The 23905-nt window shown below is 50.2% G+C and overlaps 11 protein-coding genes across 11 annotated transcripts; 6 read left to right on the top strand and 5 right to left on the bottom strand.

Moving 5' to 3' along the window:
• Nucleotides 1-100: 100 nt before the first annotated feature.
• Nucleotides 101-364, top strand: COCVIDRAFT_90723 (hypothetical protein; the record flags this gene model as incomplete). The annotated part of the gene is made up of 1 exon (XM_014704452.1): nt 101-364. A coding segment is annotated over one exon (264 nt), but the record flags the coding sequence as incomplete, so codon positions are not given.
• Nucleotides 365-745: 381 nt separating this feature from the next.
• COCVIDRAFT_13255 (hypothetical protein) lies at nt 746-1141 on the top strand (the record flags this gene model as incomplete). The annotated part of the gene is made up of 1 exon (XM_014704362.1): nt 746-1141. The coding sequence occupies one exon, from the start codon at nt 746-748 to the stop codon at nt 1139-1141; it is 396 nt and encodes a 131-aa protein (XP_014559848.1).
• A 225-nt stretch (nt 1142-1366) lies between these two features.
• COCVIDRAFT_90444 (hypothetical protein) lies at nt 1367-3412 on the bottom strand (the record flags this gene model as incomplete). The annotated part of the gene is made up of 9 exons (XM_014704451.1): nt 1367-1607; nt 1685-1804; nt 1859-2129; nt 2184-2276; nt 2326-2597; nt 2651-2843; nt 2898-3211; nt 3263-3313; nt 3366-3412. The coding sequence occupies 9 exons, from the start codon at nt 3410-3412 to the stop codon at nt 1367-1369; spliced, it is 1602 nt and encodes a 533-aa protein (XP_014559937.1).
• A 1676-nt stretch (nt 3413-5088) lies between these two features.
• On the bottom strand, nt 5089-7447 carry COCVIDRAFT_23862 (hypothetical protein; the record flags this gene model as incomplete). The annotated part of the gene is made up of 4 exons (XM_014704387.1): nt 5089-5607; nt 5665-6189; nt 6246-6580; nt 6640-7447. 4 exons carry the CDS (start codon nt 7445-7447, stop codon nt 5089-5091), a joined length of 2187 nt encoding a protein of 728 aa, XP_014559873.1.
• A 339-nt stretch (nt 7448-7786) lies between these two features.
• Nucleotides 7787-8566, top strand: COCVIDRAFT_34949 (hypothetical protein; the record flags this gene model as incomplete). Its single annotated transcript, XM_014704450.1, has 2 exons — nt 7787-7897; nt 7952-8566. 2 exons carry the CDS (start codon nt 7787-7789, stop codon nt 8564-8566), a joined length of 726 nt encoding a protein of 241 aa, XP_014559936.1.
• Nucleotides 8567-8923: 357 nt separating this feature from the next.
• COCVIDRAFT_13251 (hypothetical protein) lies at nt 8924-9644 on the bottom strand (the record flags this gene model as incomplete). Its single annotated transcript, XM_014704361.1, has 4 exons — nt 8924-9058; nt 9121-9427; nt 9578-9588; nt 9642-9644. 4 exons carry the CDS (start codon nt 9642-9644, stop codon nt 8924-8926), a joined length of 456 nt encoding a protein of 151 aa, XP_014559847.1.
• Nucleotides 9645-10332: 688 nt separating this feature from the next.
• COCVIDRAFT_90545 (hypothetical protein) lies at nt 10333-12203 on the bottom strand (the record flags this gene model as incomplete). The annotated part of the gene is made up of 3 exons (XM_014704449.1): nt 10333-11852; nt 11900-12041; nt 12099-12203. The coding sequence occupies 3 exons, from the start codon at nt 12201-12203 to the stop codon at nt 10333-10335; spliced, it is 1767 nt and encodes a 588-aa protein (XP_014559935.1).
• Nucleotides 12204-13573: 1370 nt separating this feature from the next.
• COCVIDRAFT_34947 (hypothetical protein) lies at nt 13574-14031 on the top strand (the record flags this gene model as incomplete). The annotated part of the gene is made up of 3 exons (XM_014704448.1): nt 13574-13768; nt 13818-13862; nt 13912-14031. The coding sequence occupies 3 exons, from the start codon at nt 13574-13576 to the stop codon at nt 14029-14031; spliced, it is 360 nt and encodes a 119-aa protein (XP_014559934.1).
• Nucleotides 14032-14458: 427 nt separating this feature from the next.
• Nucleotides 14459-16392, top strand: COCVIDRAFT_23857 (hypothetical protein; the record flags this gene model as incomplete). Its single annotated transcript, XM_014704386.1, has 6 exons — nt 14459-14549; nt 14612-14744; nt 14791-15346; nt 15397-15855; nt 15907-16213; nt 16316-16392. The coding sequence occupies 6 exons, from the start codon at nt 14459-14461 to the stop codon at nt 16390-16392; spliced, it is 1623 nt and encodes a 540-aa protein (XP_014559872.1).
• Nucleotides 16393-16662: 270 nt separating this feature from the next.
• On the top strand, nt 16663-20919 carry COCVIDRAFT_13248 (hypothetical protein; the record flags this gene model as incomplete). The annotated part of the gene is made up of 6 exons (XM_014704360.1): nt 16663-17021; nt 17078-17648; nt 17700-18058; nt 18108-18259; nt 18311-19965; nt 20014-20919. 6 exons carry the CDS (start codon nt 16663-16665, stop codon nt 20917-20919), a joined length of 4002 nt encoding a protein of 1333 aa, XP_014559846.1.
• Nucleotides 20920-21633: 714 nt separating this feature from the next.
• Nucleotides 21634-23417, bottom strand: COCVIDRAFT_90423 (hypothetical protein; the record flags this gene model as incomplete). The annotated part of the gene is made up of 2 exons (XM_014704447.1): nt 21634-22733; nt 22781-23417. 2 exons carry the CDS (start codon nt 23415-23417, stop codon nt 21634-21636), a joined length of 1737 nt encoding a protein of 578 aa, XP_014559933.1.
• Nucleotides 23418-23905: the final 488 nt, after the last annotated feature.

Below are 23905 nucleotides of genomic sequence, written 5' to 3'. Positions count from 1 at the left end.
TCATGCGTTCCATTGCTCTATCTTACTTGCACACACCTGCTTACATTGCACCACGATTGAAAAGCGATTGGTTCATTCTTCACGACTCAAAAGCGATCCTGGCCCGACAATCTCTTGTCTGCTTTGGTATACACTTGGGCAATGTCTTTTGGACATGATGGAGATGATGCGATTTTCCACGTATGATCTTGGGCAGCGCAAATACCCCGAAGGAATATCACCACTTGGTTATCTTGAGAGGGATCTCGATTGCGCTGCGAAGATATGTAGTCTTTTTTGGTTTAGTCACAAATGGTCACATACTTGCTTATTTAAAAAATTGATGCAATTCTGCTGTGACGTCCAGAAGATCGTGGATGTTTAGTTATATCCAGATGGGCAGACGGTTGTCACCATTTGATAACTGGCAGTATAGTTATACGGTGGATATCCTTCAACTCTAAAGTGCTTGGATCATAAGTCAATCAAGGTACGTGATTTTCCCCCAATATGTGAATACCACACCGCAACCTCATACCTTCCCATCCATTACCTCCATCCTCAACACACGTGTCCCACTAACACACCTCCAACACACTCCTCCACTGTGAAATCGCTAATCTTCAACAAACCACGTATTCTCCATACCTTCACCAAGCCAATATTCCACCAAACCAAGGTATACATATACCCTCTACAGTCCACTATTCCACCACTCTCACCACCACCTCTATCAGAACAACAACGATACCAAGACACCAAAAACATGCACCACAACCGCATCTCCCAAGAAACAGCCCCCTCCCTCTCCACCCTCCAACGCCAGCGTCTCCCCCATATCTTCCGCAACCCTTTTCATTCAGGAAATCCCCCACCACTGGGTATACGCGGTAAAAGAGCGTACGTACCCGGGCAGGAAAAGTTGAGAGTGAGAGATTATGTGGGGGAGGGGAGGAGGGGGGATGAGCCGGGGGTTGGGTATAGGATTTTGGCTGCGTTGGATAGGGTTAGGAGGAGGGGAGGGGAGGAGGGGAAGGGGCTGGAGGTGAGGAGGAATGGCGGTGGGTCAATGGAGAGTGGGATGAGGAAGGAGGGGGGAGGGGGAGGGAGGAAAAGAGAGAGTGAGAGGGAGAAGTGGGCTAGGGGGTTTTATACGCCGTGAGGGGTTATTTTAGAGTAGTAACATGGGTTGAAAAGAAGGGTGCATACATCACGTAGTGGAGTTTGTTAGGTTCGCAGTATGTATAATGCACGCATGTATATTGATCACAGTGCTTAATTAAATTACTTCTCCTCCGCTATTTCTTTCCTTCCTTCATTTCGCTTTGCCGAGGCGCAGTGTGAGCAATCTCAGTTTACTACTATGTGTGGTTCCACAGGAAGGCACTTAGAACTTGGTAGGCTGGGTCTCAGCAACGGGAGCTGACTCCTCGTGCGCAATGCTGCGCTTCCTCTCCTGGTTGGCCGCGACCTCGCTGAGGCTAGCGTTGCGGGCAGCAGCAGGATCCATATCGGCAAATGCGACGGCAGGGCGGAACTCCTTGGACTTCCATGCCTTTCCGACGATACCGTAGAGTTCGTCGACTTGTTCGAGGGTGAGACCCTTAGTTTCGTAGATCATAGCCCAGCTGTAGGAGTATGTTAGCGAAGTTCATTTCAAATATGCAGTCAAAGATCTACAAGAGATCGGAGGGTAGTCACTTACACGAAACCAATGCAGACGAAGCAGAAACTTCCCCAGATGAAGAACACCTTGGATTGCAAGTTGGCGTGATCGGGGTCGACCATGTAGGGAGTCGAGTAAGCAATAGCCCAGTTGAGCAGCCTGTAAATATCTTTATTAGCCGAATTGCTTCCCAGATCCATTAATATGACTTACCAGTTGCTAGCAGTGGTCATGGAAAGACACTTGGCACGAGCCTTGAGAGGGAAAAGCTCGCCAGTCACGACCCACGCGACCGGTCCCCAGGAGCTGGCAAAGAAGAAGATGTAGATGCACACGAAGGCGATAGCAGCGCGTTGAGCGGGCAAATCGGTGGTTCCAGCAACCGTTCCAGTGATGGCGACAATGTACTGGCATACGCACATGCCAACACCTCCGAGCAAGAGGAGATTACGACGTCCGAGGCGCTCAACCATCCAGAGGCCAGCTACACAGAAAAGTTAGTACCTTGCAGCTACTGAAGCTATCAGGTGAAACGTACGGAAAGTAGAAGCGACGTTGACGCAATTGGTGATGACCTGAATGATGAAGGGGTTGTCGAATCCAGCCCTCTGGAAGTACTGAGTTCCGTAGTCTACGTATCGTTAGTAATTACTACAGATCCCAGATTATGTGATACCCACAGAAGATGAAATTAACACCAGTCAACTGTTGTAGCGCTTGCAACAAACATCCAGTCAACAGTCGCTTGCCCAGTGTGCCCTGGAAGCACTCAAGGTATGTAGATTTGCCCAGTGACATTTCGTAGAGATGGTTGGCTTGCACTTCGTTGAGCTCCTCAACAATAGCGGGGTGGTCAACAGGCAAGCGGCGGAGTTGTCCAAGACTCTTCGCGGCTTCATCGTACCTGTCCATCTTGATGAGGTATCTGGGAGTCTCTGGCAGGAAGAGAAGTCTAAAACTTGATGTTAGCCGATGTAGTTTATTGTTTTGGAGAAAAGTACATACCCGCCAACCAAGATGATAGACCAGGCGAATTGAACCGCAATGGGGATACGGTACGATCCCGAGTCTTGACGGTTCTTGGTAGCATTGTTTACAATGGCAGCCAGGAACAGTCCAATAGTGATAGCCAACTGGTACGCTCCGACAATCGTTCCACGAATCCATTTTGGCGCAGTTTCACTTTGGTACATGGGGACTATAGAGTCGTCAGTCTTGGGCTGAACACCTGGCGGAAGCAAAGAAGACTTACTCAATGCAGAAATAAGACCAACTCCGTATCCAGCGAAGAAACGGCCAGCAATGAAAAGAGGCTGTGCGGTCGCAGCAGTTTGCAAAACAACACCGAGATTGAAGACCACGCCCGCTGAGGCGATCAAACCCCAACGTCGTCCAAGCAAGTCACCAAATGGAGCTGCCGTCAGAGCACCAAAGAAGGTACCGGCTGAGAGAATGGACACAATCAACGAATCTTGAGCTGCGGTGATACTGAAGTCTGGCTCCGTGGAGAATTCCTTCTTCCAATAGTCCATGGCAATAATGCCAGAAATGGTACCAGTATCATATCTGCGGAAATTAGATATAGTCCACCACCAGCATCACGTATTGCAAACTCACCCGAAGAGTACACCACCAAAGGCAACGAAAAGACCAATTAGAATAGCTGGCCTGTGTAACGTTTAGTTATGATTGCGGGGAAAAATGTTTGGAGTAAACACACCATGCCTTGCCAGGCACATCTGGCGGGGGCTTAAGCATAATACCCATGATGTCAAGGTGCAACTCAAGATATGTAAAATGGGCAAGATAAACGTAAGGTCGCAAGCCCTTGGAACAATAGGATGAACAAGGTAGCTGTAAGAGAAGCGCGCGCGCAGGATGCTTTTTATCTCAAAACGCCAGTCCGGGCGACAGCTCTCCATTCCCGCCTGGGGCTCCAATGAAGCACCCCTGCTGGACACACTAACAACAATCTCACGAGACGCGCGCCCCCGTCCATCCATGCCCAGCCCTAGTCTCAGTCGACAAGGATGGGTAGACTTGCACTAGCCATCCCCCGCATGGAGTCGCAACCACTCAACACGGCCTTGGCTGAACTACCCCGGATTTATATGGCTTGCCCTCCGTGCCACATACGTCGGAGGCTGGTAAATGCGCCGACGGCTGAGACTAATCTCGATTATGTCAGTTCAACGTCGAAGAAATGCCCGTCAGCCCAAGTTGTATAGACCGATGAAAAAGAAAAAGAAATAGAAAAGTCGAATGAGGAAGAAAACCAAGACAAGATAGTGGAGGTGGATAGGAAACAAGGCCAAGTGAGGCTCGGCACATTTGCCCTCGAAAAGCATGGCGAGCTTGCCATTCACGGCGTAGGCCGCGTGCGGACTTGGTTACGGAACATGGAAATGGTTTGTTGCCGAGACGCACCAAAAAAACCTTTTCCAAACCCTGGTTGGATGAGGTTGCATATTGGGTAGGGTTTTTGCTACAAGCACTCCACGGGCCGACTGTGATTCTGCACGCCCAAGTTGCAGGAACAGGACGAGCCAGCGGCAATTGGAGGGTCCCCCGGTCGGAACGTTTCTCGGGCCTGGGGGAATAATTGCGCACATCGTGTCGAGCGGGCGATTTGAACTCTGTTATTTGCGCGCTCTGATCGCGTGTTTTCCCTTGGCAGCGGGCGTGGCAGACGCAGCGGGCGCTGGCTAGCGTCATCTTGTCTCTGCCCTAGGTGTGCAATTGCGAGTCACAAATGAGGATGACCGCGGCGGGAAACGCTCTCGTGATGTCCAAGACTTGGTGTGCTTCGAGTTTTTTGCCCAGGAATCCTCTGCTGGCTGAGGCTCGGCGTGCTGACCTGGGTGGGACTTACCAAGACATCGGGCATGCTGACGCTGCAGCCTGTCCATGTCACTTGCAACCGTTGCAATGACGACAGGCAACGAACGGAATAAGATAGGAATGTCCGGGACGACCATTCGTCGGATATCGGATCGTTAAGCCTGAGGTATATAGTTCTGTCGTGTAAGCTGGAGTAAGTGGAGGTGGTTCTGGGGTTGAGTTTGCGGAGTATGATCGGCCCGTTTTGAGCCCAAGATGATGGTGGCCAATCTGTTGACAGCCGGTGTCACCGCTAGAAGACGCGAAGATGCATCGCGGGCTTTGCATCGAAACTAGAGTTTAGTACGCGGCACGATGATGGGCCAATACTAGAGACCGTCGGTAACTTGTTCAGACAATGCAGTAGTGACAAGTTGTAACAATGTTAGCGAATCCTGATAGCCTGGCTGAGGGAAGCCACTAGTACACAAGGGCACCAAGCCCCATTCATACGCTGTAGTAAAGTACGCGACGTCTTTTACACCTGCATTGGGTATCCGATTGGGACATTTGACACGCCTCCATTTGCTAAGACATCCATCGCGATCCGACAAGAAGACGCACTACGCCTTACCCTTCTTTTCCCCACTCTTTCTTCGCCCCTTCTTTGATTCAACCTTTGTCTCTTTCGCCTTAACACCATTGGACTTTTCCTTTGTCGCAACATCAGTTGCGACTTCAACACCGCCGCCCTTTTTCTCTTTGCGACTTGCTTTCTCCTTTGCGCTCACATGACCATTCTTCTCTTTTGATGCTCCGTTCGTACTCTTCTCCGCCTTTGGCACAATAGCCCTGGGATCCTTGCCCTTCTTGCGCATCGACTTGGCCTGAGCTTTCTCGATGTACTTCTGATCCTCTTCCTCATCGAATCCACCAAAGTCCGATTCTTCGTCACTGTCGGCGCCGATAGGAGTGCGATCGATGATTTCGACCTCGGTGGTTGTGTCTGCGTTGCCTGCACCGTTGTTCTTGGTAGCCTCGTTGGCGCCAACAGCATTAGGTGGTGTAGGGCCAATCTTCTTGAACTTGGCGACAAAGAAACCGTCGACATTGTAAGTGTGAGGGTAGTACCTCCTGGTCATCTATCGAGATGTTAGTATAAGTCGTTCAAGTCTTCCTGAAACCCGTATAAATCTTACCTTCATCGACGGATGGAAAGTCTTGCCCCCAATCCTTGTGAAACCCTCCTTACCAAAAGTAAGGCCAGTCTCAACAAGCTTGATATTTGGCCTCTTGTTGAGCGCATATTGCACAACCTGCTCGTTTTCCTCGACAGTAACGGAACAAGTACTGTAAACAATATAACCGCCAGTCTTGGAGTGATGGTTAACAGAGTCGATGGCAGCAAGTAGCAATTGCTTCTGTAGATGAGGCAGCTTCATGAAATCGGCCTCGGTCTTATTGGTCTTGACACTGGCATCCTTGGCGATAACACCAGTACCCGAGCAAGGCGCATCGAGCAACACACGGTCAAAGCCACTCATGACTCTGGGGAACTCCAAAGCCGAGTAGTGGGATACAATTACGTTCCTCGCACCCAGACGGTGGATGTTTCCTATCAGACCCTTGGCACGGTCTTTGTTGGCATCGTTGGCGAAGATGCATCCTGTATTCTTCATGAGTGCTGCCAAATGCGTTGTTTTACCACCGGGAGCAGCAGCCATCTAGTTCAGATAGTATCAGTATCAAGTTCCAAAGTAGAAATTTCAATGCTACTCACATCTAGTACACGCTCATTCTCCTGTGGGGCAAGAGCCATAACGGGCAAGAACGAGGAAGCAGCCTGTAGAATGTAGTGCCCAGCGAGATATTCCGGAGTAGCACCCAGTGGTACTTGTGCGTCGAAGATTTGAAGTCCGACCTTTGACCACTTGCCGACAGGCTCAAGCTGCACACCACGGTTGATGAGTGCTTGCGCGAGGTCTCTTCGGTGAGTGCGGAGGGTGTTGGTACGGATGACAATGGGTCTTGGAGTTTCGTTGGCCTCGAAGAAAGCTTGAGCTTCGCGAGGCGGGAAAAGGCTCAGAAGCTTGTCTGCTAGGAACTCGGAGTAGCCTAAATCAAGTCAGCTTGAAACTTGCTACTACACCAGCTCTTGTGTGTTTGCGACATACCGTAGTAAGCGCAGATATCCTTGAGAAGCGACGCCCTGTACTCTGCCCTGCTTCGGCCCTCCTCAGCCAGATTCTTGAAATCATCCAAAACACGAATAGTGTCGGTCAATCTTGTCCTCAGCAATTGGATGTCCTGGTTGACGAGGTTCGTGATCGGCCTGCCATCTTCATCCTCCTCGTCCTCAAGAATCTTCGGCCTCTCACCAACAATGTTGGTCTGCATATTCTCTTCCAATTCAGCTTGCGCCTCGGCCTCTTCAATCGCTTTTTGCTCATCCAGCTTCCTGGACAATCCAGCAATGTTAGCTGCCGTAAGCTTCTCCTCGGCATCCGACTCGTCTTCGTCTTCCGACCACATCGCAGCGCCCTTCCTGATGTCGGTATCTGAGTCTACAATATCCGAATCGAATTCGTCTTCGTCGATTGACTCTTCGCCTTCAGACGCGCTACCGAGCGCATCGAGCCCGGTAACGTTAATATCGGAATCATCCATCATTTCAGAGTCGTCTTCGGAAAGATCCTCGTCGTCTTCGTCATCGGACGGTGGAGGCGGAGCAGCCTTTGCGGCCTTTGCTTTGGCCTTTGCTCCATTGACAATAGCAGCAGCTGTCTTTACGGGCTTTCCAGCGACTCTTGTCTTTGGTTGAGCCTTCGCCTTGGCCTCTCTAGCTTCCCTCGCAGCTGTCCTACTTCTCTTCTTGCGCTCTGGTTCGGCAGGCGCAGGCGCATCTTTGCGCTTCCTCGTTACCAGCGATTCGTCGAGGGGCTCAGGAATACCCTGCTTCTTCATACGGCGACCTTGACCCATGGCGACCGATGTTGTACGGAAATCCTTGGGTGGAACAAAAAAAAAGAGTGGTGGTTGTTGAAGAATTGGCAGAACCGACGCCTGCGCGAACTTTGGAACTTTCGTTGCTAGATTTTGGGGAACTTTTTCCACGCTAGCGGACCTCCTTCGGGTTAGCGCGATTTGGCCCTGGTTCCAGCCCACTGTCCCGCATCTCTCCAAACAGCGTCATCGGACTGGAGCTGTTCGTAACAACTTACACGGAGCATCCCGTTGTTTACACTACAGACGCTGCTCCGGATACCTGGAAGGATATCGCATTAACAGCGCCCAAATCAGTAAACACGATCGTAGCCCGCCATGTCGGAATTCGCATTCTGCAAGTCGTTTCTGAGCGCCCTCGACGCGCGCCCAGTAAAGCTCTCCTCAGACCACATTGCAGACGCGCGACAGTACCCCGCGCAGGGCGCTGTATGTTCTACCAAATCCTCATATATCTGTTTCCCAACTAATGCGTTCATATAGTATACGCTCCCCCGCCTCCCACACCCACCCCACCCACAACGCCCAAACCCCAAGTCTACAGACAGCGCCGATGCCTCTACATCTGCCTCGACCATCACAGTAACTCTAAAACCCATGAAGCCTTCGACGCCTACAATCCCTCTCTCCGCTATCGACCCTTCCAAAACCTCCGTGTACGACCTGAAGCAGCAGTATGCGACGCAGGCCTCGTTATCAGCAGCCAAGATCAAGATCCTATATAAAAAGAAGCCCGTCACAGATTCAAAGACTCTGATAGAGGTGATAGGCACTGATGCTGGTACGGAGGTCGAATTTGGTGTCATGGTGATGGCAGGTGCTGCGGCAGCTTCAGGTAGCCCCGCAGCAGGAGGCACCCCTGTGACAAGCCCCCCTGCTGTTGCGCCGCCGACAGAGAGTGAGAAAGGCCTGGCCAGCGCTGGGGAGTCATCCGCCGGGGCCTCCGTAGCTGCAGGAGCCGTAAGTGGGAAGGACATTGTCGCTACTGACGAGTTCTGGGGAGATCTTAAGACCTTCATATTACAACGGACCAAGGACGCAGAAGAGGGTGAGAGGCTAGTTGGTGTATTCAAGGCCGCTTGGGAGCAAAACAAGTAATTAGCATTTCTGAGCAGCTGGTTCACATGCACCTTGAAGAAATGAAGCAGATGACCAGGCTATCACGTCACGTTATCCAAAACAAAGATACCAAAGACACCTTCATCAAATACGACTTGACCAGGCTTTAGCCCGTCGAAAGCATGCCATGCCTAACAATTCAAAACAAAGCCCAGCAATGCTACTGCGCGCAAATCGTCGCTTTAATCATTTTCATTCCGTTGCTGAGAAGTCGCTATGACATGACACGCTACCAAATTAATCACTCAACTTTATATCTTCATGCCATTCCAACTCACGGCGTCCTCCCGTGGTGGGTTGCGCAGGTCCAACGCGGCTGGCCAGGCGAAGAGGCCCTTAGCGGCCCTTGGAGACACGGCTCTTGATGTTCTCAAACTCGAGGTCGTCGGCGTCGTTGGCTTGGATGTCGGCAGCGAGACCGTTGAGAGAGCGCTTGATGGCTTCCTTGGAGGACGAGTACATCATGCGGGGCTGTATGCAGTGTTAGTTGAGACTCTCATGACAACCCCGTCGCCGTCCGGATTGTTACGTACGTATTGTGGCGCATCATCGGGCGTCCAGCTGATAAAGGTGATCTTGCTCCTTGATCCCTCACCACTCTCAAGCTCATATTCGACATCGAAGACAGCATAGCGACCGCCAATGCCCTCCTTGCCCTTGCGGTCCTTGCTCTTGGCGTTGAGAAGCTTCTCGCGGAATACGTCAAAGTTGGCCTCCTTGGAAGTCTCTTCGACGACAATCTCCTTCCAGTCGTCGCTGATCTTGTAGATGATCCACTTGATATCCTTGCCGAGCTTGAGCTCGTTGAAGGTGCTAATGCACTCGGGAGAGACGGAGACACTGTGACGGTATTAGTACCAAGATAGCTGGTCGCTTGGAGGGCGCGCTAGGGTATTGGGGAGATTGGTATGAAGGTAAGATTGCGCGTGTGAGGGTCGGGCGGCGACTGCCGTTCATGTGGTGTGTTGTCTACAGGCGATCACTACGTACCCGGATTGAGCCTGCAAATCCAGTCAGCGCGAGTTGTTGTGTGAACAATGTGCACAAGCCTTACCATGATGTTGTGTGTGAAGTGTCGAGGATGTGAAAGGGGAGTTCAAGACACCAGGCAGCTTTATCAGTACTGTGTTGCCTGTCAGCTTCGTCATCATGGACTGCGATTGCCGTAGCACAACTAGGCAACAAAAAGCGGCAGTCGGGCTGTTTCGAGGAGGCGGGTGCAGCTTACTTCAATGGAGAGAACTGATTGTTATGGATGGCGTGTTTGCGGGAGGGAGGGCGGAGGTGGAGGAGCGGTGTTGCTGAGGCTGATGAGGCAAGTAGTGGGGTTATTTTCCAAGCGACGTACCTAGTGGGGTCACTCTCCTCGACCGGTTTATTTGCCTGCGCCGCGCCGCCACAGCAACCGACCATCGGCCTAAACCCCGGTCACCACATCCACTCTCTGCTGCCCAATGTCAACACATCAAAACATTCAAGTAGTACATGTCTTTGAACTGGTTCACATTTCCTTCGTCGCTTTTTACATCTCGCCCTTCCCAGGACGTCTTCTAGATACACAGTATTGTACAAAAAAACATCAAATAACCAATATGCCGTGCTTTTGAGAAAAAACCGTGACTGAGGAGCGGAGACCAACTCAATATCGTGTACATAAGCCATCACTGGGAGAGACGTAAGACTAAAGTCATAATAACGAAATGGGGGTATAAGAAGAAGAAAATAGACGGTCAGGCTTCAGCTGCTTAGAAACCCATTCCGCCCATTCCGCCCATGCCTCCCATACCGCCAGGCATGCCGCCTGGAGGACCGGCCTTCTCCTCGGGTGCCTCGACAATGGCAACCTCAGTGGTACCGAGGAGTGAGGCAACACCGCTGGCATCGACAAGGGCAGTGCGGACAACCTTGAAGGGGTCCAGAATACCAGCAGCAATCATGTCGACGTACTCGCCCTTGGCGCTGTTGAATCCCTTGTTGAAGTCGTTCTTGTGTTCGTCGATGAGCTTGCCGACAATGACAGAGCCCTCAGCACCGGCGTTCTCGACGATCTTGCGAGCAGGGTGGGTAATAGCGTTCTTGACAATGGTTATGCCAAGTTGCTGATCGAAGTTGTGCGCCTTGACCGAGTCGAGAGCGTTGGCGGAAGCCTTGAGGAGACCGGTACCACCACCAGGCAGAATTCCCTCCTCGACAGCGGCACGGGTGGCGTTGAGGGCGTCAACGATGCGGTCCTTCTTCTCGCCAACCTCAACCTCGGAGGAGCCACCAACCTTGATGACGGCAACACCACCAGAGAGCTTGGCAAGACGCTCCTGCAGCTTCTCCTTCTCGTACTCGGATGTGGTCGGGTCGTTGATGACACCACGGATCTGCTCACAACGCTGCGAGACCTGGTCCTTGCTGCCCTCACCGTTCAGAATGACAGTGTCCTCTTTGGTGATGGTGATGGATCCGGTAGAACCCAGCATATCCGGAGTAGCTTTCTCGAGCTTGATGTCAAGATCGTCGCTGAAGACAGTACCGTTGGTCAAGACAGCAAGATCGCCAAGGATGGACTTCCTGTTGTCACCGAAGCCAGGGGCCTTGACAGCGGCAACTTGAAGCTGACCACGGAGCTTGTTGAGGATGCAGACAGCAAGCGCTTCGCCGTCAATGTCCTCAGCAATGATAACAAGAGGGCGGCGGAGCTGCTGGGAAGCCTCAAGCGCGGGGACAATGTCCTGGACAGCAGAAATCTTCTTCTCGGAAAGGAGGATGAGAGGCTTCTCAAACTCAACCTTGGCAGTCTTGGTGTCGGTGATGAAGTAAGGAGAGATGTAACCACGGTCGAACTTCATACCCTCGGTGACCTCCAGCTCATCCTCGGTGGTCTTACCCTCCTTGACGGTGATGACACCCTCCTTTCCAACCTTCTCCATTGCGTTGGACAGGAGCTTGCCAATGTGTGTGTCACCATTGGCAGAGATAGTGGCGACCTGTGCAATCTCCTCGCTGGTGGTAATGTCCCTCTTGTTTGCCTTGAGGTAGTCGACAACGGCCTCGACGGCGGCCTGAGTACCCCGCCTCAGGTCCATTGGGTTACATCCGGCGGCAACGTTCTTAACAGTCTCGGAGAAGATGGCGCGGGCAAGGACGGTAGCGGTAGTGGTCCCGTCACCAGCAGCTTCGTTGGTCTTGCTGGCAACATCCTGAAGCAGGCGGGCTCCAAGGTTTTCGAACTTGTCTTGGAGGGTAATGGCCTTTGCGACAGTTACACCATCTGAAGCTTTGTCAGCGGAAAATTTGGGAAAAGACGGCTAAACATGTGCATACCCTTGGTAATCTTGGGAGAGCCATAGCTTGACTCAATCAATACGTTGCGACCCTTGGGACCGAGTGTTGTTGATACGGCCTTTGCCAGTGTGTCGACACCCTTGAGCAGTCCTGCTCGTGCCTCGACGCCAAACTTAAGCTCCTGTACGTGAATTAGTTTCTGCTAGCCAATTGAAAAGTACGTATAGCGACAATATACCTTGTGCGCAAATCTCTGTTGCTGGAGGCTCAAGCTGGTGGTGCGAAGCTTAGAGGTCGACTTTAGGGCCGAAGTCCGCGCCCGCGAAGCGAAAGCTCTTTGCATTGTGACGGAATTGAGATGTGTAGGTGGCGGTGGTGAAGCTCAAACAATGCTCCTAGACTCCAGCTCAATGCAAGGTAACCGAGAAGAGAGATTGGGTGCAGAGGAGGATTGTGGAGAAGAAATGGACGCTGCCATATGTGTAGAAAATTCCAAGGAATCATCGAGAAGTCGGCGCTCGGACCACATCACCACTAGCCTCGGCTTTAACACCTTCACTCCGCCTACAGCCTCACATTGCCCTTGACAATTTCTTAAGACTTATGCAATTGAGTAAACTAATCGGGTGTATTTATTGTATTTCTCGTGATCCCGGAGGTGTTGTGACCGTTGCTGCCATAGTGTCCGGATATGCTACCATTTCGACTCAAGAATAACACACCACGCTTGATCAACTTCAAAGCCAGTGCCGAACCTGGAAAAAACTTCTCGCTGGTTGGATCCCAGGCGCACTGCCTGCGAAAATTCTCTATCAATCCGGTGGTTTTCTATCCATGTTAACTTCATTATGAAGTCCCGGGGTTTACCCCGTACCCTGTGCCTAGCTCTTTCAGCCTTACACTGTCTGGTTGTACAATGTTCAGTCATATTTGCAAACCTTCATCCTCGGTCATACTTTCCTTAGTGTCCTGGATTTTCTTGTAGGTCTCTCCGATATACTGACGGGCATCAGTAAAGACCTTAATTGATATGGTTTTATCATCATGGCCATCATCTCAAACGATTTTCCAAGGTTAGTTGAGTGTTGATTCGGCTTTGGCACATTGCTATCCTCCCGACTATAGTTCTCCAGTGAAGCGTCCGGATGATCTCATGGCACGGTGATACACCAACGTCTTTATAAAAGGTAGGATAATTCTTTCCTACCGCTTGTCTTAGTGCATCATCCATGATTGTTGTCTGCTCTTATGGCGCCATGGAAGTGCTTCACGACGCTTCATGCGTGTTACTTTATCATCTATGTATGCTCTAAAAACTCAGATGGATGTTCCAGACCATCTGGCTGGCTATCCGAAATCCGGTGCGCGCATGCGACTGGTGACGTGCCGTACAGTGACGAATGTTGAGGCTGTGCTCCACTAGCACACCGTTCATAGCAGGCAGAAGCAGGCAAACGAGAATAGTCAGCTCCGGCGTTTTCAGCTGAAGCCACTTACCAGCTTTTGAAATATCGCTACATATGCGTTGCGCGAATCAGCCTTCGCACATTTGATGCACCTTGCATGACCGAAGCGCTTGACATCCTTTTCGGACTAGTTATATGTGCTGTCAGGTGCCCCTGCGATAAGTCATAAAGCTGAGGCCATTGAGATACAAAGACACACATTCCAGCTTTGGAATTCCCTCTTCTCCAGTCCGAAAGAAGAGCCCAGATGCCGCTACCTCGCCGGATAGCTGACCTAGCGTTGGAGCGCACAAGGCAATCTCGGCGCCGGCCTCTGCTTCCATCCACGCGAGCGCAAGGCCCAGTTCAGGATACTTATACCGCATATGACGATTTTGGATGGGATCAGATCGAAGAATACCTGAGAAGCAAATGGCCAGTCTGGAATTTCAAGCCGATGAAAGTAAGTCACGCCCATGAGATGGACGACGAATAATTGACAAGTCAACCAGTATAATGGTAACTGGCTCTTTGAAGTCCCCGAGAGACTGAATGAAGTGGGTCCAATGCTTCCTCGCTGCAAGCGCATTGCTAAATATGTGTCAGTGTGACCGGAGAGAGCTGAGGCGCCGAAGGGATGCACCCAAACGAACAAGGCGGGCCACGACTTCACCGGAGCAGGAGCAGGAGCCAGACCCAGAGTCGAGTCCAGTTTCAACTCCATAAGGATGAGCGGTAAATTAATTCAGAGCCTTTAATAGATACCAGGCGTGTAATGTTGATGCTTCTGTTCTGTGTAGAAGCTTTGGCGTGAGTGGGGTGGATATGTACGTACTACGCGGGGAAGGACCCGACGAAGGGTTTGGCGGGGCCCCCAGAACGCCTTCCACCTGCAACCTTCATGCAGCAAGGCGCAGTAAATCTGCCTTGCAATAGTCGTCTTATTTAATTCCTTTCGAGAAACCATGATCCTCACATTTTTTCACTGTTACTATTCAAATTTATCGTTGCAATTAACCCAGCATCCAGCAGTGGAATCATGCATATCCTACCAGTTGATCTCGAGAAGTCTTATCGGGATAGTAAGAACTACCCAGAAAATATTATACCTATTGGGATCGCAACCTACAGTTCACGACTCAGGTCTTACAAGATGCGCCTGGATGCTGCCGAATTTGATCTGTGTCTTGGTCCCAGTGACGGCGATATTGACGAAATCTTTGAAATCCCAATGATTGATCTGGGTACTTGTGACGACAAAGGTTGGCCAGATTCCAATGATTTTGAAAGATACTAAAAAGTTCAGGAGCTCATAGAAGATACATACACTCTTCGACGAAGCTCACCGAATGGCTCGGCATCACCCTCGCACCGGATACATGTGGCCCCAGCCGTCAGCATTCTACGGTGCAAAAGAGGGATCCAAAATGCCGATTCATGTTAGTTAGTTCATGGCCTTTTGAATCTCTCATGCTGATCACACAGATACCTGTACGGAGAGAGCTCACGCGACAAACTGAAAATAACACGTCAAAGTCTTTGTGAAATTTTGTCTTACCACGGAGTCATGCCCGTATACCTGGACTTTATGCTCGTCTTTGGTGGTCAGACTGATGCAAGAGATCTTCGCTTCAGTGGTTTCCGAGAGCAGATATGCCTCAGAAATTCTACAACTGGACATGCAGCCCCTGAATTGGGTCGGAGTGGCAGCCTCTTCCAGCTCTGCTACAACTTGAAGGGCGTACAATCCAGGAAAACGAGCGATGAAAACATCAGGCTCCATGTTTGGACAATTCGAGACGCCGCAATCTACCACCAATTCGATGTAAAGTATGGGACTACCCTCTGGATTGTGACAAAAGGTGGGAGAGACATATTGGATCGGTTTTTAGAATTGAGTGGACGACCAGAGGACAGTATGTATCACGACTACATAGCGTGCTTTCGATCAACACTTGTGACGCATTTGCTTTATTGCCACTGGTCAACAGAAGACTGGAGATGGTATATCGTGTGGCTCGAGAGAATGATAGACCTAGAAGTAGGTATTCGTACCCAGAAAAGTTTGCAAGCTAACTTTAGAACTCACAGAGTGGTATGGCCGTGTACGGCCTCCGTATTCCAGGCTGCGCTTATAGAGAATACGAACCATGGGATATACAAGATTTGCAACATTGGCAGGACAGAACCAATGCAGCAGTCATGGTCCTACAGTCCAATGCTAAAATCGTAAGGGTGCTACATGGCTTCTACACTCGATTGATTTCTCGAGAAGATTTCCCCAGTGATCTGCACATGGCCTGCAAAGATGATCTGCACGCTTTCTTTTCACAGCTTGATGAGATCCTGGGGGATTTTGATATGCAGATTACCCGCGCTAAACTTCTAGCAACAACGATAAATGACAGAAAAGAGCTGGTAGTGCAGCATCTACACAGCCAAGCTTCAGAGCGAACTGAACAGCTGAACAAGAATCTTGAGCGAGAAGCGATTGTCATGCGAATCATTACGAGTGTCACGCTGCTTTACCTGCCAGCAACGTTCGTATCAGTAGGTTCATTATCATTTGCTAGGCACCTCTCACCGTCTGACTCATGGTAGACCTTCTTCAGCACGGATGTTATCAAATATCAGGATCAGAACCAAGATTCTGCCAACTACAAAAATGGTTCCTTCTCTAGCCTTGCGCTGAAGCGCTGGCTCCAGGTCACCATTCCTCTGACATTTGTAACTTTACTTGGGGCATGGTCAACCTATCGTTCCTACAACACCACTGTGGAAAGGTTCCCATTCTCCGAGAGACTGAAGCGCCTCGTGCCCGGCTTGGCAGCATCTCCGACGGATTCCCGTAGTACACGAGGGATGGCCCAAGGCGACTCTCATCCAAATTCTGGAAGCGACGCAATTCGTATGCATTCGCTGCCTCGTGGCAGTGCTGTTTAACCTTACCGGGAGAGCCAAGACGAGGCTGGTACGGCGGGGTCGGGAGGCAGCGCTTACGCGTAAGTAGGGAAGGAGCCTTTGCTGGTACAGCCTAGATCACCAACGCATCAGTCTGAGATTGCCTGCTTCAGTTACGTTTCTTAAATACAATGCAATAGCTCTAATCATGACGTGCTCTGTGTACCTAATATTTCTTTGTGGTGTGTTTGTAATGCGCGCTGGGGCGAAAGCTCAGCCCCATTGCCACTGGCCTGGGTCAGTCGAGAGGACGTTTATTGCACCCCTCCACACGAAAAATGGCACTCTGGCCGAGCTATCCCCCTTTCGGCGGATGATCAAGCTGCTAAACACGGAATAGATCGGTGAGAAAGTGTGACATCCTTGTATAATTGGCTTGCTGCAAGCCGCCAAGGCATGCTGTCGATCCATTGGCACGGCCTCCAATCTGTGATGAATCGCCAGGCATCTCACCTGCGACACCAAAGCTCAGCTATCACGAACTGCTCTTCTCATCCCATTATCACTAGCTTATCGCAACGCATATGTCTTGCAGGAACGGCTCCAACACCCCGTTTGGCTTACACTGAACACATGTTCACATCTGGCGCACTGGCCGCCACTCCAGCACCGGCTTTCGTCGGCTATTTCGTGACGCTGTTGCCAGTTGTGTCGCTGCTGGAAACCACGTCAGAATGCAGGCCGTACCTCAAGAATATAAACGTTGTCAACGTCGTCAACGTATCGAGGATGAATTCAAATACCTCTTGCAATCAGTATGGACCCGTCCAGTCGCCTGCCAGAACGAGTGCCAGCCTCTAGACATGTGCAGTTGCCAGCGCAAAATTGTACACGTGTATGCACTCGAAAGGTGGTGGAACGAGCGAGACCCAGAGAACCCTGACCAGACCAGAGGGCATCGATTCTTGGATGAAACGCCTCCAGCGCCCTATCGAACCTTCCAGGTCAGGTATCAAAATGTCTTTACTGGCGAACAGTCCTGCCGCCGTGTCCTTAGCTTGCTTCTCGAACAAGGCTATCCTCATCTCATTGACCGCTTTTACCGCGCAGATATTAATGACAGATACCTTATGCGCAGCGAAGATGATCACCGTCTCCGCGAAAGCTTACTTGAAGTTCACTCGCGAAAGGAAGTGGATTGTATCATCCAAGACTTCCACAGAGCCAAATGGGCATACTGTCCGTTGTATTTGACCTTAGACATGGACGTCAACCTACATGGAACAAAGGTCATAATACCTTTCTGTAACAAGATTAAGCTTTCAGACAAAGGGGGGACTGCTTCAATATACTGGGTGGCCGTGCAAAAAGATCTCGTTACAGACACCGCCCTAACAGATGCTCTACAAAAGTCACTTTACTGGGACGATGAGTTTGGAGAGGTAAAATTCCCAGTCAGAACGGCGTTGAGGCATATACTAAAGGCTGTTTAGTGTTATCAGATGGTTCTCAAGTCGTATTGTGGAAACAAAAAGAGAGATTTCGAGCTAGAAAAGGAAGCCTTCTCTGGCCTCGACTCGAAGAAAGGCGTGCCGATATTACAATGTCTGGGTTCCTACACTCATGATTATGGTGAAGGCAAAGATATGGGAAAGACCTATAACCTGTTGCTAGAGTATGGGGATCATGATCTTTACCAGGCATGGGCGGATGAGACCAATGTTCCTCCCGTGAGAGCTCAGGAGATTCTCCGAACATGGGACTCACTCTTCGAAATTGCCAAGGCTATTCGTCACATACACAATCTTGAAGTTCCACGAGGTGGTAAGAGTGAACCACGGAGATTCCATGGGTATGTACTGGAAAGAAACTTTTCGAGAGCCCAAACTAAAAACAATCAGCTGGCACGCAGACATTAAGCCCGATAACATTCTCAGCATACGAAAGAAGTTGAAACTAGCGGATTTCGGGTTTTCGAGTTTTGCTCCAGTCATTGAGGGACATGATGGCTCAGTCCCAACAGAACTGATTAGGGGGTTCACTGATACTTACGGTAAGTCAGGAGAATGGTGAATACGTGGGTGTATTTTCTAAGATTCCTTAGGCGCTCCTGAAGTATTCCGTATGAGAAACCCAGATGGAACTTCTTCAGGTGTCTCCCAGTCAATCGACACCTGGTCATTCGGCTGTGTACTATCCGTGGCTGCAACCTGGATAGTTTTAGGGTTCCAGGGAATACGCCAATATGAACAACTCCGACAACTTGCTCCTGCGAACTGCCAAAACGGAGAAATCTACGATCGATTTCACGACGGCTTCAATGTTCTTCCGGAGATAAGGAAATGGCATGATTACCTTAGAGGGCACCTCCGCCCTTCAGACACTACCACAGAGCTAGTGTTAGCTTTGATAGAGGATGAGCTACTTCAGGCAGACTTGAAGAAGAGGCCTGACTCTGAGGAACTTTGCAAAAAGCTACAAGAAATACACACTTCGGCAGAGAAAGGAATTTCATGTCTGAAAGGACACTCAAAAGAGACTGACGCTGTAGTGCTCAAGGCACTTTCCGAGATTGAAGATAAAGCTCGAATCCAAAGGGGCTCAGAAATGAAGTCGAAATCCTTTCTACAGGTACTCATACCAGCAAGCGCTAGTCAGATCAATCCTCGACAGTGGGCATCGATGCAGATCCGCAAAGAGGATATCATCAAGAGCAAACCTCTGAGTCAAACGCCTTACCGCAAGGATATCCTGAGGCAAGAACTAGGAGCAAGGAGCAGCAGTCTCTCTGAAAACAAAGAACATATGCTTGACGTTCACAATGGCGCAGTCACTGAGAGTCCTGGCGATGACGCGGATCTGTATGAGATACCATTTACTGGTCGCTCTAAGAAGCCCAGAAATTCTGATCTACAGGGGATTGACCGGCAAAAGTCCGGCACACAAAGCAATAAGACAGACAGTGAACCTGATAGCCCAATAGCCACTCCGTCAACACCAACGTCAACTCAGCGGCGGAACAAGATTCACGAACAAAACACATTTGTTCTTGACGTAACTGCACCTACAACGGAGCCCTTTCGTGCACACGGCAATCTGAATTCACGCCAATCAGACAGAGTGATGGAAGAGACATGTGAAACCGCTTCGAAAGGGCTTTCTAGTTCGACTGGCAAATTAGCGTCAACTGTGTCTCCACTTCCGCAGATCAATACGCATATGGCTCCTCAATTTCCATCTTACATCCTTCAATTAAAGGCTCCTCGTAACACTGAGCATTTGGAACTATCACCTCTAGAACAACATTCGCAGACGTATGGTAACATGCAGAGCACCGTCCCAAGACCGACAACTTCGAGCACTACAAACTCTGCTTATGCCGACAAACAGGTGTACGAGCCAACAAGCACCTCAACGCTTCGCGCAAATGACGTCAGGAGCTTCGGTGCAACATACCCCTTAAATTTTTTCACCTCTCATACGACGAATGAGCACACGAGGGCGCGTTATCCGAGTGAACATTCTGACAGAAATCACGCTGCGAGAAGTCCACGTACAACTATGTCGCATGAGACGGTAGACTTCGTTCGAGAACCTCCAACATCCGTACTGAACCTACCATACAGCATATGTGTCAGAAGAAGAAGACTAGAAAACGAAAAGCAGAGGGGGTTTGCAAAGATAGCAAGCAAAATGGGTAAAGAGACTAGGAAGCCAGATCCTACACTAAAGGACATGCTCAAAGATCGTCGTGAACTGGTAAGGCTACTCAAATTATTCTCAATCAGTGACTAATGTGTGTGTTAGATCTTTGTCATTGATAACGGCTGGACGATGTTCGACCACTGGCCAATCCTGACCTTTGTCGTCGAAACACTTGCAATGAACGCTGCAGGTATCGACAAGACTGGCATCGACCTTCGCTTCACCGTAGAGGGATCTCGGCATAATGTAAACGATATTGTAGGAGATTACGGGCGGAGGATGCTAAAAGAAAGGTTACGAGCAGCCTGGCCCGAACCCAAGCCAAAGCCCAGCGCAACAACCGACATGACCGCCATCCTCGAAAACATCTACAAAGAATGGCACCGCAACCGCCGGCCAGCAACAACCCTCTACGTCTTCACCGACGGCAAATGGTTCACCGAAAGTCTCACCACCGTCCACCTCGTCGCCCAAAACCCAAACTCCCCCCACGAAATCATCCGCAACCCGCCCCCTCTTCACAGAGCCATCATGGCCTTCGCCGAACATGATCGCAGTAGTACAGGCAATCGCCACTTCAGCATCCAATTCATCCGCTTCGGCGACGACCCCACCGACAAAGAGCACCTCCGATGGCTTGACGACCACCTCTGCGAGAGTCACAGGCTCAGAGATATCATCGACCACTGCTCTTGGCGAGCTCCGGTTGACATGATATTCAAAGGCAGCATCGAAGCCTACTTCGGCGAGAAAGAATTCGATGAACCTCCCATCATGTACGAATACAAGGTGCTAGTGGAAAAGTTCGACAGATTCAACAGGGGCGAAGAGTATCAAGAGAGTGTTGAAGACGCTACACGCTCATCATTCTCTTTTGGATCCTCGTCTCCCACTCAGCCGCCGTCATACATTTCGAGCTCCGGGTCTGCTCCCAAATATACAAAACCAAGACTAGGATTGGCGGAGACACCAAGGTCTCAGACTAAGCGCTTTTCGATGCTTTCCTAACGTTCGCTTCTGTTTTCGTTTTTGCTCAAGAGTTCGCGTGTACACACACACAGTAGTAACTTCTTTGTATCCCTCTCATTCTGCAGCACGATAGCCTGACGAAGGTTGCTCTATTCTTTTATTTTTGTTTTCAAGTTCACACGCTGGTTGCATATTTTGTTAGTACCATTGCATTCGTGGCGCTATGATCATTGCACAGGCGTGCTTTTCTTTTCCAATGTTCTTTTGTGTTGCAAAATTCAAAAAAGCGTGGGATCTTAGAGGCGCCAGAGGCTGATGTACCAATACCGTGACGATTTCTTTTTTTTGTTTTTCTGCGATCAATAGACGAATGCAGATGCTTCCAGGTTTCACGAATGTCACACCATTGTTATCGTTTTCTATCTACTTGCTATAGTCATTGATCTTCCAAGTCAGCGTTGAAATTTGAATGTCTGTTTGACAAGTCCGAGTCTGTTTAACATACAGTCAGACTGGGCAACCATGAATTTTTTGATTCGTTCAATCTAAAACAAAGTAAATATTTTTATCCAAGACACTGAGCGATTCTCACGCTTCGCACTACTTTGCAGATTTCTCCTGTCATGAAGAACGTCACAATTTCAACCATATAACGCATGTTGACATCATGTACATTTTAGCTTGATACCACTACACCAAAGAAAGAAGTGAAAAAAAACTGCTTGTAAAGACAGTTTCATGAACAGAGTAAGCTTAGTTGTGATTCATCAACCTCCGTCTCCAGCGCCAACGAACCAGACGCTCTCCCTCGTATCTAATCCTCGGTCTCTCAATCTTCTTCACGCCTTCTCTTAAAAATCGGTTCCTTCTCAAGACTATCCACGATTCACCTGTATACGGCGACGCAGCATACTTGCGGGCAAGTGGTAAGGGTCTCATGCGAACAGAAGGCGTGGTCTCGCGGAAGAGTCGGCGCAAAAGCTGTTTGGTTTGTCTTGAAACAACTGGCTTTGCTGGAATATAACCTTGGACAGGACGAATGGGTATCGCAGCTTTGATTGGAGGAGGGATAAATTGGTGGCTTCTGAGGCGAGTGGGCCTACGACGAGTCACTCGGCCAGGTACACGCATCAACGATGCAATTACTTCTCTGAAGGGTGGTTGAGAAGTTGCTTCATTAGACAAAAGTTCAATCAGTTTCTCACCTTCGGACTGAGCTGAAGGTTCAGACACTGAAGTTGCACTGAGGCTCGGGGTTGTCGCTAATCCAGTTACTTCGCCGCTTCCGGTTGGGTTCGCTTTTTCAGTTCTTAAGTCCAGCCGCCGCCAAGCAGGTTTTTCTCCGTCAGTTTGGTCATTCAATTTCGCTCGTGTACCAGTTTTACGGTTGCGTTGTCGTGTCTCCCTCGAACTTGGGGTTCCGCCGAATGTATTTGTAGGTGGAGGAGCCGAAGTAGGTGTCCGAACTGTCGTGTAGACAGTACCTTTTACAGCAACGCCACCTGTTGGACCTTCGATCCATAAGTCGTATATGCTTCCATTTTGCAGTGTCTTCTTCTCCATTCCACAAACGCGCATTTCCTCGTCACAATACAATGGCGCAAGATTACGATATTCAATAGACTCCACAACCTGTTCTCCCTTGGTATGCGTTTCCAGATGATTGTTCATGAGTTGCAGCATGAGCGTCAGGGAGAGGGGTCCATGGACCAGGAGATTGCGGTGACCTTCAACATTACGAGCATAGTCGGGATCAAGGTGAATGAGATGAGCATTGAAAGTGAGAGCAGAGAAACGGAACAGAAGTGCACGATTGGGAGTGAGGGTATGGGAGAAGAGAGGATCCCTGGGAGCTATAAGTAGTCAGCAAGCAGCTCACACAGCTGGTCAGAGTACGCACGATCTAGATATTTGATAGAGGCCATCTGGCCCGCCTTGATAGCGTCGAGTTCTGCAGCACTGCGTTCCTTGAAGAAGACCAGGTTGCGCTCCTCTTTGAGAACGGCATTGCCCCAGGCTTCGTCATTGCTTAGTTGGTCCTCGAAGTAGCTTTGAATTTTTCGCAACCCGGTGGCTCTGCCCAACGATCCGTGGAGCGCTCTGTAGCTTTCTTGTAGGGCGTCTAGTCTTGCAAAGCGGCGCTCAACGGTGACAAAGATCTTGGCAGTATCGTCCTGCCCGTGCAGTCGGACATGCTTGATATGCTCGATACCAGCCATGGGCGTGTCTACGGCGAAGCCTCGAAACTTATCAAAGTAATCGTTCGGCTTTGCCTGCATTGAGCCTCCTGCCCACATGCGTCGCACCCAAGGACCTCCTGGTGAATGGGATGCGTCTGTTCCATCCGGAAGTAGATCATGAGTAGGCAGCGATGGATTGAACCATATCAAATGGTGGCCAAAAGGAATTATTTGATTTCGCCTGCCTGGAGCATGACAGAAATCTCGGGGTAGGAAACCAGTCAGCGTCTGCGAGAGTTTGTATTCGGGTGGAGCGGTCAAATGCTCAGGCAGATGGGTCGCGCCCCGCTGCAGCATTTGAGTGCGCAGCTCCTGGAACCATTGCGGATCGCCTGAGCCTGCCGTCGCGGCATATCCTCGCCGCAGTATGCATCGCAGTTGTATGCGGCGCGACAAGGCCCAGCCAGTTCGTCGTGTGCAAAGTACGTGGCGCAGCATGTGAAGAGACTTGTGCGAGTGTGCTCCATCCGATTTCAGAAGTGCATGGGCTGGTCTTGGCGAACCAATGACGTGCTCCATGTGTACTACATGGATACAAATTACGGGTTCTGAGTAGACAATCTCTTCTCGGAACACTTCATTCCTGATATCAGTGCTCATGACAATCTTGCCACGGAATGCGCTCTTGCCATGGCCTCATCTCTCGCGCTGCCAACATGGCATCGCCGTGTCCTCGCATCCATTAATTTGCTGTTGCCGATGAAGCGTCCCGCCCAGGCCCACACTGCGAACATCAAGCTCGCCATTCACATGTCCTAAACGCAACAGTAGCAAAACCTGCCTTT

This window comes from Bipolaris victoriae (genome assembly GCF_000527765.1).
Source record: "Bipolaris victoriae FI3 unplaced genomic scaffold scaffold_15, whole genome shotgun sequence".
NCBI classification, from domain to species: Eukaryota; Fungi; Ascomycota; class Dothideomycetes; order Pleosporales; family Pleosporaceae; genus Bipolaris; species Bipolaris victoriae.
The sequence above is the reverse complement of the archived record's forward strand: the minus strand, read 5'-3'. Positions and strand labels throughout refer to the sequence as shown.